The sequence below is a fragment of the Sprattus sprattus genome (genome assembly GCF_963457725.1).
Source record: "Sprattus sprattus genome assembly, chromosome: 3".
Taxonomy (NCBI): Eukaryota; Metazoa; Chordata; class Actinopteri; order Clupeiformes; family Clupeidae; genus Sprattus; species Sprattus sprattus.
This window is the reverse complement of record NC_137922.1, coordinates 15,234,788-15,248,661: the sequence shown is the minus strand read 5'-3', so window position 1 is coordinate 15,248,661 and position 13,874 is coordinate 15,234,788. Positions and strand designations below refer to the sequence as shown.

At 44.8% G+C, this 13,874-nt stretch overlaps 2 protein-coding genes across 2 annotated transcripts in view; both read right to left on the bottom strand.

Moving 5' to 3' along the window:
- Positions 1–3,056, bottom strand: part of ppp1r9alb (protein phosphatase 1 regulatory subunit 9A-like B) — a gene marked incomplete at both ends in the record, with an annotated part of 25,488 nt that extends 22,432 nt beyond the window's left edge. Inside the window, one exon of the mRNA XM_080834167.1 lies at positions 1,119–3,056. Coding sequence (XP_080690293.1) covers positions 1,119–3,056 — 1,938 coding nt within the window. The remainder of the gene's footprint in view (positions 1–1,118) is intronic.
- Positions 3,057–9,513: 6,457 nt separating this feature from the next.
- On the bottom strand, positions 9,514–13,540 carry LOC308363215 (tripartite motif-containing protein 16-like; the record flags this gene model as incomplete). Its single annotated transcript, XM_080836011.1, has 6 exons — positions 12,926–13,540; positions 11,661–11,756; positions 11,121–11,354; positions 10,869–11,025; positions 10,337–10,396; positions 9,514–10,037 (listed from the first exon to the last, which is right to left on the bottom strand). The coding sequence occupies exons 1-6, from the start codon at positions 13,511–13,513 to the stop codon at positions 9,514–9,516; spliced, it is 1,659 nt and encodes a 552-aa protein (XP_080692137.1). The 5' UTR covers positions 13,514–13,540.
- Between the last annotated feature and the right edge of the window lie 334 nt (positions 13,541–13,874).

Here is a 13,874-nt window from a genome sequence, read left to right as displayed (position 1 = left end):
ACATGCCCTGCTTTCTGGGGGTCTTGGAGCAAGTCATGTGACCAACAGGACAATGCACTTCCTGTTTGATGCCATCCAATCCTAGGCCCAGGAAGTTGTGTGTGTTTGTGTGTGTGTGTAAGAGAAAGAGGGAGAGAAATAGACTAGGAAAAGGAGTGTGAGCAAGTGAGCATGGCTGCCTGTGTGTGTGTGTGTGTGTGTGTGTGTGTGTGAGAGAGAGAGAGAGAGAATGAGTTTGTGTGTGTGTGAGATAAAAGAGAGTGTGTATCTGCAGGTGTAACACTAAACTGTCCCATGGGCCTCCCCTGAGCTGGATGTGGACCTGCTGTGTCTATGCCGTTCCTATCAACGCGCAACCGTACAAATACATCCAGACATCGCACACAACTCACACAGACATCAGTGTTGGCATTGCTGTAACAAGTAACTCATGATGTGAGTGAACATTTCTTACACTGACACTGAGAGAAACTACATAAGCCATGTTTCTTGCTAATAGAATGATCTAGACACTTTGGTAGAAGCCTGGCTCGTGCAGGTGTGTGAGGTATCTTAAAAGAAGTTCACAGCAAAACATACATAAGAAGGCAGGAGGACATTATAGTGCAGTTTGCTAAAGGCCAAGGTAAGCCACTTTTGCTGTGTGCAGGTAATTGTTGTACCAGTTCAAATAACCTGCCCACACTGTGTGAGAGGAACGTGTGTGAGGCAAAATTATTTAGCCTAGGGGCTGAGTTTTTTTTCACCTTAAAGAACTCTGACAGACTGTCAGACTGTTAAAAACGGGAAAATTGCACTTCTGTAGAAAGCAAGCTCAGGCAAGCACACACACACGAAAGTGAACATAGTCATGACTTGCTGTTGCATCACAGATGTGCAGGGGGCAAATACCTTCGCAAGCATGTGAGATCTTGTCTCAAGAAAATGCCTAATGCCTCTCATAAACAAACTGTCGCTAACGAGGGATATGTGGCCAGTAAAGCGGCCTGCTATCCACTCTGGAAAGAAAATAATCTGCACACTGATGAAGGGCGTCTAATTAGGGGTGCCTATTTCATTAGCCCTGTCTATGAAATGCAGCGTGGCCCACAGCCTCATGCAAATTAAATTAACATTACCTTTATTGGTGCAGTGGAGAACTTGATCTTCCTCTGTGGAGATGGGTCCTCCTCATCTGAGAGTGCTGGCAGCTCCTCGTACAACTCTGGCACCTGGCCACCATCATCGGCATCCCCCTCCTCATCTTCCTCCCCGTGGCTCTCCAGATCCCTGTCCCGGTCATCCACGAAGGCGGCGTTCTCGATCCCGCAGATCTCTGCGCCCCCGTTCACCTTGCATTCCTCCCCGTGTCGCTCTTCCTCGGCCGTGACATCGTCTTCCTCGTCCTCGCCCGTCCTGTCCTCCTGTCCCTCACCACATCCATCCAAAACGGACTCCCCCACGGTGTCCTCCCCCCTCCTCTCTTCCATGTCCTCTTGTCTCTGTACGTCCTCTTTCATGATCTCACCATCCTGTTCTCCTCTGTCTACTTCTTTCTTCTGGTACAGATCCCCTACTTTCCTTTTCTCCTTCTCTTCGTCGTCTTCCTCCTCCTCCTCTTTTTGCATTTTTCCCTTCTGGGCACTCCTGTAATCCTCCACAATGCTCTCTTGGAGATTCTCAGTCTCCTCCCTCTTATCCTTTTCACCTGGCCCGGGGCCACTTCCTGAGTCCCTCACCTGCTCTTCCAATTGGATGCCTTTGCCGTCACGCGCATCCTGTTCTGACAGGTGATTGCGAGGGGCCTCGTGCCGCCCTGCCTCCTCAAACACCTCATCCTCCAGGTGCTCTTCCTCATTCCCCTCGCTCTCTGATGACTCGTTCTGGAGCACCACCAGCTCTGCTCTGACCGTACCCCCCACTGGCATGTCTGCAGGGGCCACCATGTCTTTCAGTGCCCCAGCTTGGCAGGTCACCGTCCCCGGCCCCTCATGTCTAACCACATTTGACAGATCTGCAGCATGTGACTCTGCTGTGTGGCTCACCACCAAACTGGTTGGTTTGGTGGAAGAAGTCGACTGAAAACTCTTATGGTTGTCGGGGGGCTTTGCTTCAGAGTCATGGATGTAAGACGCTGTATTGCTGTTCCCATTCAATGCTGGGGGATGCTGAGAGAGATTTGGAGTGCTGGGTGAGTCAGCACCCAGAGGTCTGGCTTTCATTGAATAGCTGACGGAGGACGGCTGGTGGTGGCCGTTAGACGTAGGCGATAGTCTTGATTGGCTCTCATCTGCAGAGATGTCAGCCTTGTGGTTGGAGTCATCGCTGTCACTGTCCAACATGAAGCTCTCCAGTCGCCTTGACATGGGTCCAGCATTTGTAGCCCCGCTGGACTTGGGTGGGTGGGTGTGGGTGGGTGTGTCACTTTCACTCTTCCCTTTCTCTTTCTCTCTCTCTCTCTCCTTCTCCTCTCTCCTCGTCCCTTCATCCTCCCAGGCTCTAGCGGTTGATGTTTTCTCATTGGAGCTTGTTAGTCTCCGCACTGTCCTCCCCTCCTCGGATGTAGTACTGTCCACAGACAAACGGGTGATGACTTTTGCCGGGATGGCAGGTCTGTCTGTAGGTCTTTGTTCCTTCCGACCTGCCTCAAAAAGCTTGCGGGTGACAGAGAACTTATCTGCCAGTGTTGCTTTGTCAACGTCCGCCTCCTCGCTCAAAGAGACTTTATCTGAGGCGGCAGATTCTTGACTAGTGATGCTGCTCACGCTACCCTTATAAGAGCTGCTACTGAGAGGTCTTCTTGCGTGGCACAGGTGCCTGGGCAGATCGGTTTTAGTCAGAGCTGCACCGGCGTCGTGCTGGCCGTCCATCTGAAGAAAAATGTTGTTTTTAATCTTGCTTCCTCGGGTGCCTGTCGGCCTGCCCCTCGAATCAGTACGGGGGTCGCTGGCCCCGTTGGCTTGGGATTTGGCTCCATCAAAGGAGCACTTGATGGTGTGAAAATCCGTCTTGTACGCGTTTCTGTGTGGGGAGGCGCTCCTCAGCGATCGCTCGCCTTTGCCGTCACCCTTGATCATTTTCACAGGGATAGTATTTGAATAAAATAATAATGTCGTGTTGATGAAAAAAAGTGATTAAAGTTTTATCTCAAGAAGCCGCGGAGCTGATTAGGAATAGTGGATTGCTTTCCATGCGCCGTCCTCACTCAAACTTCGGAAGGAGTGTTATGATTGGTCAATGTCATAACCTAAAGATAAAACAGACTACAATAAACGGAGAGGAGATATTATGACACCAAATAAGAGTATAGCGAACGTTTAAATGAGTGCCGGTGTAGCTACATTTAAACATCGAAACGACACATGACAATTTCCTTAATGTGAGATACTGTGCGACACGAAGCGGCGTGTTCAGTTGTTAACGTTACCAGTTGTAATATGTGTGAACTATGCGTATGTTACAGTTTTTATGGGCAAAGTAACATATGTTTGCTTACCTTTTACTTTATGCTCTAAAACACTTTGGAGCCCGGGTAAACAGTCTACCTCGATCCATACAGCACACCCAAAGTTGTCACTCCTTTACCGCTGCTATCCACTCGACATCTGTTTCCCTACTCCCTCTCCATACAGTTACAGACCTTTGCGCCTGCTGCGCGCTCTGGTCTCTGTACCAGGCACGTCTCGCTGACAAGGGAGCGCGCAAAAGGCAAGGGTTGAACTGGCATTAATAGGGAAGTTCTTGTAAACTCGTGGGAAAAGAAAGTGAGGCTTCACTTCGCTCACTCCAGCCCCCCACTGCCAGATATCCTCCTGGCAAGTAAATTAGTGTAGAAATGACTCTGGCCACTGGTTAGCAAAGTATCTCCTCAGCTGTTACGGTCTGAGTAAACAAAATCGTTCGGGCCACAATGAGTTGCCCAGATTCGAGAAAGATGTGAATATAGGCTACTAGCTACCCGGGGTTAAAAGAGGAAAAACAAAAACGCTTTTTCTTTAGAGACCTTCCCTCTCCACTAACTAGCTGAGACGAGCAGACAAACGGGATCCCCCTAATTCAATGTTGGACAAATGGCTATCCTCACGGCGTGATTAATTTCCCTGTAAAATTGAGTTGTGAGCCCTTATCAAACTGTAGCCCCCCAGATCATTCCTGTTACGGCACCAAAGTTAACGATATCTCGAAAGCACAAAACTCATACACAAAGTTGCATTTGCTCCTCTCTCCTATGCTTTAGTGAGGACCAAGAGTGTCATATCCTTCCCTTTCATCCTCAACACAAACAAGTAGGTCATCAGCTCAGGGCCTCTCTGCACTTACAAGGATGCAGCTGTAAAAGAACCTGGCAACCGAGCACGACTTGTCAGGTTCGGAATTGCACACGCTGCGGTGTTATCTCTGCATGTCTCTCTCTTGTCTTAAAACATTTAAAATGGTCCATTAAAACGTTTCTTTCAAGTACGCACATGGTCGAATACAAACAGATTAGCATACGCAGCGAGTTACAGGATACTGTTACCTAAGAATTGTCCATGAGTTGGCTATATCATCTAATCTCCTTAATTAAACAATCCATGGGGCAGGGATCTGGGTTAGTGATCTGCGGTTCATAATCAGAAAGGCAGCAGGATAGCGTGGCTTCCACCCTACTACCGACTGGCATATTTTAAAGCTGTTGTATATCCTGATGAGATGTAAAAATGGTATACAGTAATTAACTAACATACCCCATATGGCAGGTGCTGTACATTTACTGCCTTTACGTAGAGTGACGCGGCCCCCTCCAGTTGTTGTGTCCTAGCTTGTGTTGGAAAGTGCATGCATTGAAGTTTAAAGTTTCAAAGACCTCGTCTACTCGCCTTTGGTGGGTGACTAACTGTTTGCAAGATATCGCGGAGTGCGAGGAGCTGGCAGATGGTATTTTATAGGCGGCACATATTGAGAGTGGATTACATTTTCTAATCCCCTTAACAGTGTCTCAATCAGCAATGTGAGGCGAGCATTGTCCCTTAAAACGCAAACCCCCGCATATACGGCGGCATCTTGGGTAAACAGAGGCCTTGGTGGGTGGGACAAATAGCATGTGCATCTTCAGTCTGAAGGATCCATCGGGGAAAGATACTGGTTGACAAAGTAAACGTCTCCCCACCCACAAACAAACAAAAAAAAAACAGCCACCCACTCTGTTCTTACCAGCACATACTTTCTCAATGCCAGGAGAGCCCGGTTCAAACGTATGCATTAGGTTTTTATAAATAGGTGAACTGACACCCACCAGATACACACATATGATATGATATGATATATAGTGAAAAATGTCTGAATCAGAGTTCCAACTCACCTAGCTGTGGTACAGGCTCTGGTCTAGGATTGGTTTGTGAAGGTGACACTGGACTCCAGTGTCATACGAAATCTCCAAACTTGTGATTCACTCTTGCTTTGCAGCCAGTTATGAGGGGTACCTGGGGGTTATCCCTGAGGTTTTCCTGGTGTTGGCTGGAGCTTTTCCCCGCTGCCGGTGGATCTAGGAAGAAGCACCAGGCATTTGCTGGCGTCCTTCAGATCGGCCTGAGAATTTTTTATGCCCTGAATATGGAACCATTTCCCCAGGTGGCCCCAGGACCTAGATTTATAAAAATATCTCCCAATCAAAGAGACTGAAAAAGTAGAGAGATAAAGAGAGAGTAAGAGGGGTGGGTGGGATGGGAGAGATAGAGAGAGCGCAAGAAAGAGACCATGTGTGATGAAAAAGTGCATTGTTCTCTACCTCTGTAAGGAAGCTTAATAAGGCCATCCGAAGGCTAGGCTGACGTCTGTTGAGGAGTCTGGAGGGCCCAGGTGATGACTTTACTGCACACAGAACTGACCCAGGAACAGTTTTAAAGCGTGTGCGCTGTGCGAATGTAGTGTCAGCTGACTGAGTTGCCTCGTCTTCTCAAGGGGTGTGAACGTGACCTCTTTAAGCAGATTTTGCTCACACAAGCCAGAAACGGCACACAGAAATGGCACAAGGAGTCTCTCGGGCAGACATTAGTGTGCACTAGGTGGTCTTCTTTTAACATTTACTCAATAGTCATATCACCATCAAACAACATCAGTGTCCATGAGATGTCAGTGTGATGACTGAGGAGTTGCTGTCACCACATGGTCCTGTTTCATACGTCTTATATAAGTAGAAAGAGACACAAATAAACAACAGCAGAAGGGTTCACTTTTAAGTCTTTTGTTTAATCTGGACATTCTTATCATTTTATGTTTTCATAGAAACATTTGCTGGAGTTTTTCTAACATCAATCACTTCCTTTCCATCAGCGTCTGAACTGTTGGCTATTAAGAGACCCCCATTCAGGACGGATCTTCAGTAGCAAAGGCTCTAGGCATCAGTTTGTTCTGTGTATAGATAGCACTGAGTCTGCCTGGTGTTATACAACAATAATTAGTTAAATATTTCTGCAAGCATTGAAAGCTCCAGATGCAATAGCAGGCATTTATCGACTAACTCCAATGGCTATTGGTTGATCCTGCTGTCAATATGCATCATCAATACATCAGTATCAGTCTGCACCATCCCCTCAGAACACCTTACGGATCCCCCTTACGGCTGTTTTTTGGGCAACTCTGTGAGGAGCGTTGTATAAACATTGCCTCTGAGCTGTAAACTCATGCTGGCAAGCGGCACCACCGACAGATGGCTGGCCCCCTTTCTCCATATTTAGGACTTTAGCAGCTTCTCACGTTCCCTGGGGAGGTTGCCATTATGCATATTTCATCGTGAGAACTCCTCTAACATTGGACGTCTTCATTAGGTATCAGAGTAGCTCCCACTCACAGAGATTATTTTTAGAGATGGGCTTCTCCTTCTTTTGGACAGCATGAACATTTCACCCAGTAATATTCATTCTGTATACTGTTAAAAATACAGTATGTTGCTTATCACAAATTGATCAAAATGAATGTGCATTATGTTTGAATGACAAATCCACTTCTGGTAACTTAAAGCAACACTATGCAACAATTTGACAAGTTTTGAGGAGTGGTTTTAAAGGCAATTAGTTTTGGTACCATCTCAAATTTGTAATGTAATTGACAGATGAACTTTTGTCTCTTTCCCACTAGCCATTCAGGATATGCACTATGTAGTTTTATGTTCCAGGCTTGAACACCCTGCAAAAACGGAAGAAAAGCTTTCACAGCATGATATTGCAAGTCAAAAGACAACAGTTAGTTTGTTGGCAAGCTTATATCAGTGCCAACTGGTGTTTGCAAGGTTTTTGCATGCCTTTTAGGTAGTTAGCTTGCTAGCTTTGCTGCTTTAAGCATGGAAGATGCAGGATGGTGAACCTGTGTGGCCTATATACAATGGTCCTGGCACAACATGCTCAGCAGAATGTGGAGGATACATTGTGATGGAATGTGGTCAATTCGGATTTTGTTTAAGATGACTAATTTCTTAAACGAGCATAATGCTTCAAGGGTGTATTTTGTGTATGTAGTATGTGTGTGACATACCTGACATGTTTTTAAAAATAACAGAGCTAGACAGGCCATACTTGTGAGTCAAATTATCATGGGACTGACCTCTCTCCCATGCATGCATGAGAGTACATGTGTCAGTGCATGTGTGATGGAATTTGTATGTTCCTCTCTTTAAGCGTGTAGTGGCCTGTAATTGTGTCCACCTAGTGAAGGAGAGTTTCATTTCTCATGACCCAGTCCTCTGGACACTTGGAAAAGTCGCTGAAGTCGCAACCTAAGCCACACAGAGACTCTCATGTGCTACCCCACACCCACGGTGACTGGATTCATGAGCGCAGTGTCTTTGCTCTTAGAAACAACACAACTACCTACTCCCCCATCAAGTCGCTCACCCCTGCTCTAAAACTCTTGTTGTAGCTGCATCCGTTTACAAAGGCCTTGATTTAGGCTCTTGTAGCAACAATCGCCATGACGATGAAGCACCAATGGCATTCTAGCTCCACTGTAAATCTGCAGTGACAGTGGAATCTAGTGTGGAATTTTGGCGGGTGTGAATTATGCTTTCACTGTGACAAAGTGGATGTGAATTATCCTCTGCAGTTTCAACCAACCTTAAACTTAATCTTCGTCCTCAGCCCATCCTAAAGCAAGTTTAGTACCTTAAGTTTGCTGCAAAAGGGCGTTCTATGATTTAAGGGCGGAAAAGTATTACTTATGCACATAATATGAACATGAGGCAAAGACTAGCTAATGCAGCCTTAACTTTTTTCAGTGTGTACCATGTACAAACAATGAAGTTAGCCAAATGTTTCCATCCCATACAGGTACCCGTCTTTGTAACAGTATATAATGACTGAATTGAAATTGTTAACGGACATGCGTTTGTTGACCACTGCAGCCTTAAGCCTTAAAGCTGTCCGTGTGATAAGATCTGCATTCACTAAACACTCAGCTCCTGTCAGCAAACTCAGGAGAGTCACCTTCAGCGGTGACTGAACTCTTTAGGTCCAACACTGACACCTGCTGTTCATTCAGTGTTAGGCAACATCTGGAGTGAAATATACAGGGGACCCTATCAGGTCTGTTCAAGGTCATTGTGTCCCCTCCACCTAGTTGTCTATAGAAACATGAAATTCTGAGCTTGGTAATACAGTTCTATAGACATCACATTTAAAGTTATATATGCATCACATAGTATGTAATGCTTTTGCACTTAGTATCATATTGCTGACAACTTTGCACACATGAATGACATTCCAACTCATGAGGACACCAAGAAAAACGTGTTTGCACTTTTTTTCATTTTATTTCTGAGTACATGAAAAAGGTTCAAATCGTAATATTTTAAGTTAACTTCATACAATAATTGGTCAGATAAAGATAACTGATTTACTTAAAGGAAAGGCTTTCAAAAGGACCGCAGCCATTCCCAGGCAGAGACAGAAACCTGCTCAAACTGTTGCCTACGGTAATTTGAGCGATAGAAACACAGGCAGCAGTAAGACATGGCAACACCAAAACAGAGCACTTGGTGATTCAGTAAAGTTAAAATGAATCTTTTAGCTTTTATCCAAACCTACTTCCTGTACATATTCATTTCAAATCAGTGGGTGTCCTCCCTGATTACTGTGCCCATGGGCAGGGGTCCTGTGCTGCTAGTCCCAGCCTATTCTGGAGCTGGGGGTGGTGGCAGTCCATACATTCCTCTTTCAAAAAAGGCCATTTGTAGGATTATGGGAAACTAATCATGACCTGTCACACTATTCAAATCTATACACACCAGCAGCAGATGATTTAAGACTAGGATATCTGTCTGCTGTAGCTGTCCCAATCCCACAGGTGCTTTAATGACTCTACTCAGCCTCCCAGTTGCAGCACCCACACAATCTCTTTTCCACCAGATATCCACGAAATCTCTCAGGAGGGCCAATATATGGACGGGTCTCTCTAAAAGTGACCCCAGTCTCTATTAGGTCTTTCTCTATTAGGTGCTTTTTTCATTTCTCTATCCATTTCTTTTTTGTGATGTTGTTTTGAATTGATAACTATACAAAATGATTATTCTGAATACATTTTTACTGATGCACCATCATTCAGCCAGAACCCCGGATAGAGTGGTTTAGTGAATGTTGTCTGTTCTTTGTGTAGGAGGGTCATTTTGTCAGAGACATTATAGAAGGACAGAGTTCCTCCCCTGTGATCCACATACACTCCTATTCTTGACATGGGAGTAATGGAGATAGAAGTTTCATAATCATTGTGGTAGAAAGTACAATCCTCTGTTTCACAGCGCAAACTCCATGACGTATCATTTTCCCCTCCAAACAAAATGTCATCTCCCCCAATTATGCCTTTGTATGCGACAGCAATATCGACCCCCAGATTCTCTTCCGGACTCATCTCGACCTCCCAGTAAAAGCGTCCACAAAACCCCTGTTCACACAACACCTGTTCATATGATTCAAATCTGTCTGGATGATCTGGATATGGCTGCTCCTCTCCATGTGTTACTTTTGTGTTCCCCTCAGACAGTGAGAGGGATCTGTGTGCCGTGTTTGGATCCAGTGTCAGCTGACAGGAATCTGGTGTGAGTACAAAGAAAAGCACACTGAAGGTGACACACACCCAACGTCACACACATGTAACTGCTGCAAAGTGCTTACTTTCAAGATAGGGTCAAAGTTGTTTCCTCTCTCTATCCAACATCCACAGTCCCAATTTGGACACGTCCTCTAAAACACCTTCACTGTCCCCTTTTCCTCACTCTCTGTCTCTTCATCTTATCCATAATCACACTTAAAGACCTCTGGCCCATTTTGATTGCTCACAAACATATCAATACAAACCATAGCAGTGGTTATTTCGGATATTTGCTACTTACACTTTAAGAACTCCTCTCTGGTCTGTGGTTCCTGAGACAAGATGATCTCTGTCATTGTCACTATAGAGACAGATAGTGGTGTTAGGTTGAATGTAGGAGAGAAGGGAATGAAACAGTTCAGAATTGCATCAGATTATTTAAGTCACGTAACTGTTAAATGACTACCCTATGATTACCAAAAACTGTTAAATAATTAGTAGAAAAACAAATATGTGGGTATGCTTGCTTGAGAGGAAATGGAGTAAGACATGAAGGAAATATGACTGTTCAGATTAAGGGGAGAGGCAACACATGGCAAGACATGTGATCACATATCTCTTGGTGATGGCACCTTTAATGTAAATTAAAATGTTACATTATATGACGTGTGTGAGTCTTTTTAGGTCTCTGAGGCAGTAACCCTTGACCTTGACTGTGCAATCACAGAGCTTGTTTCAGTCTTCAGTCTCAATTTCATTTGACTCATCTGTTATAATTCGTTAAGTAGAAAAATAACAACCCTCTAACAAGATGTCCTCTGCTTTTCATTTACCCTCTCCAGATATCTTCATCATGTCCTGCTTGCAGAGTTCTTCCACTTTATTTTTCAAAGCAGAGAGAGATTCCTTCAGGTCCTCAAAGGGCAGTTGTGTACTGAGAGTGATGCCAGGTGAAGTCTTGGAAACAAAGGACTGGAGGGCCTGGAAACTCTACAAAGAGAAAATTAAAAGAACAATCACCAATAAACAATAACATGGTGGGTAGAAGAGGGGAACCTCTGGCAGTGTTAAATCCATGAAGCTACCTGGATGAAATGGACGTGGTCCTCCTCACATGAGAGTTCCTCTAGTTGAGCATCTCCTCTCCTCAGCTCAGCGATCTCCTGCTCCAGTTTCTCCAAAATGTCTTCAGCTTCTCTCATTGCTGTCTTCTGCTGAGCTCTGATCTGCTCTTTCACTTCAGAGCGTCTTCTCTCAATGGACTGCAGCAGCTCAGTGAAGATCCTATAACTGTGCTCCTCTACCTCCTCTGCAGAGTGCTGCCCAGGGAGAGGGAGAGAGAGGGAGAGGGAGAGGGAGAGGGAGAGAGAGGGAGAGAGAGACAGACAGAGAGAGAGAAAGGGAGAGGGAGAGAAAGATCCATGTGAAGGTGCACACTCATAGCTACAACTGGATAGCTCTTGATTTGCACAGAAGAATAGAATATAATCGAATCGAATCGAATAAACTAGTGGTGCCCACTGGCAGCTCTTACTGCCGCCTCACAGGATGACTCAGTGTGACTGGCTAATGTCACCTGTCCCCATTGATGTACTGTGGCAGTAAATGTGTAAATGATTACTCACCTTATAAGATGCCACAGCCTCCCTTAACTCCCGCAGCTCCTTCTCTCTCTCCTGGATTCTCTGCAGGAATTCCTCCTTTGTCATCCCCAGCTGTTTCTATTGTATTTATTTGAATTCATCAAATTAAAACCTGACAGCACTTCATTATCGTGTATTATGTGAAAGGTGACGTAGTAGGCCAAATATCTATCCAAGGCAAAATTGTATAACGAAAAATGTATAAAAAAAACTCTTAGTAGTCTATTCCCACCCATCATTATTTTATATGACTGTCCTTTTGTATCGGTGATCTTATGTCTGAGTTACAGTATATCTGAGTTACTTAATGCTTGTATGACTTAAAGTTGTAGTGTGTAGGATTTAGTGGCATCTAGCCCCTCCCCTCCCTTACCCCTTTCTTTCAAACGTGTAGGACAATGTACCCTGTCAGACAGGTGCCAGTAGCCATAATATATCAAGTGATGAGGTTACTTTAGAGAGATGTTTAGACATTGTATTTAGCTATTTAATCTGTAAAACTAAAGTTATAGCTTCCATGGACTGAAACTTGTGAAGCTTGATTGTTGTTGGCTGACATGAGCTCCTAAGCTTTACACTTTTATTGGCAGTAATTCTCAGCAGCTGTGGGCTGATCCCAGTAACATCACCGGGTCTGTTGAGTCCAAAAAGCTAAGTTCAATTCTAGTTTTGGCGCATGAATGTAAAATTAAAAATCCTGGTAGCAATTAAATATTTTTTAACATCAACACAAAAAATAGGGTTACTTGTGTTGGTAACTATGGCCATGTTCTAGCTAAAGCTATCAAACAACAAATTACATTCAGCTTGGTAGGCTAAATTACCTGTCCTGCACAATTCAGGAAACTTCAGCTGCCACACCAATAATTATCCTTTTCTGCCGTCGCCTGACCTGATTTCGTATTACTTCATATTTTCGCTTCTTTAACAAGGATTCACGCTCCCTTGCTTTTTCTTGTGCTAAATAATAAGTATGATCCTCCACTTGACAAAAGTTGAGTTCCCTTTCTGTCTTCCAACTGGTCACCATTGAATTCAAGCTGCCATTTCAACATAAAAACACTGAAGGCCCTCTCTAGAGCCAGTGTTCCCTATGTCATCCTGCTCCAATGTAGATATGAACGGCTCATGAAAACTCAATTCGTTGTAGGTGATTAATAAAAGCATAATTATGAATACTGCTAATAGAACCCCCTAAATTCTCGCACTGCCATAATTCTTTCAGACTCTTGCAATTGAGATCTCACCTCTCTCTCCTTTCGTTCTGCTGCAGCTGAAACTGTGTCGTGGCCTTTGTGCTCATCCATGGTGCACAACATGCAGATACACTTTTGATCTGTGCAACAAAAAACCTCAATCAGCCTGTCATGCTGAGAGCAGATCTTCTGCTGGAGATCTGTGGAGGCTGGGACCAGCTTGTGCTTCTTAAAGGCAGGGATGTTGTAGTGAGGCTCGACGTGCGTTTGGCAAAGAGAGATCAGGCACACCAAACAGGATTTGACAGCCTTGAGTTTTCTCTCAGAGCAGAGGTCACACTCCACGTCTCCTGGTCCAGCATAGCAGGGTGCTGAAGGAGCAGCCTTGGTCCCAGTCGTCTTAATTTTGTCCATCAGCTCAGCTAACATGGTGTTTCTCCTCAGAGCAGGTCTTGGGCTAAATCTCTCTCTGCACTGCGGACAGCTGTTCTCACCTTTCTGATCTTCCTGATTCCAGCAGCCACTAATGCAGCTCATACAGTAATTGTGTCCGCATGGAATAGTGACTGGATCCCTTAGTGGGTCCAGACACACCGAACAGCGAAATGGATCTTGATCTTTCTCAAAAGCTTCAGCCATTTTCCTCAGCTTATGTAGCACAGACTCTACCTCACGCGAACATCTGCTAAGTTTCGTTTCTTAGGAAATGCTGCTGAGCTAGAGATGGGGGTGGAGCCTGCTGGTAGAGTTAGGCGGGAAATGTAAAAGGCAGGATATATACAATGTCATGTCATGATATATACACAATCCAGCTCTCTTTCTCACTATCCTTCATTTCATGGTTTTATGCAGTTCTTACAATCGAGCATGTGGACGTGTGTTAAATCAGTGCACTTTTCTGAGGGGAGAAAGTGAAAGTAAAAGGAATCAGTAGGCCTTTTTAGCAGCCGGGCGGACAGCAGAGGATTAACCCTTTAGAGGCACCACATCACAACACATT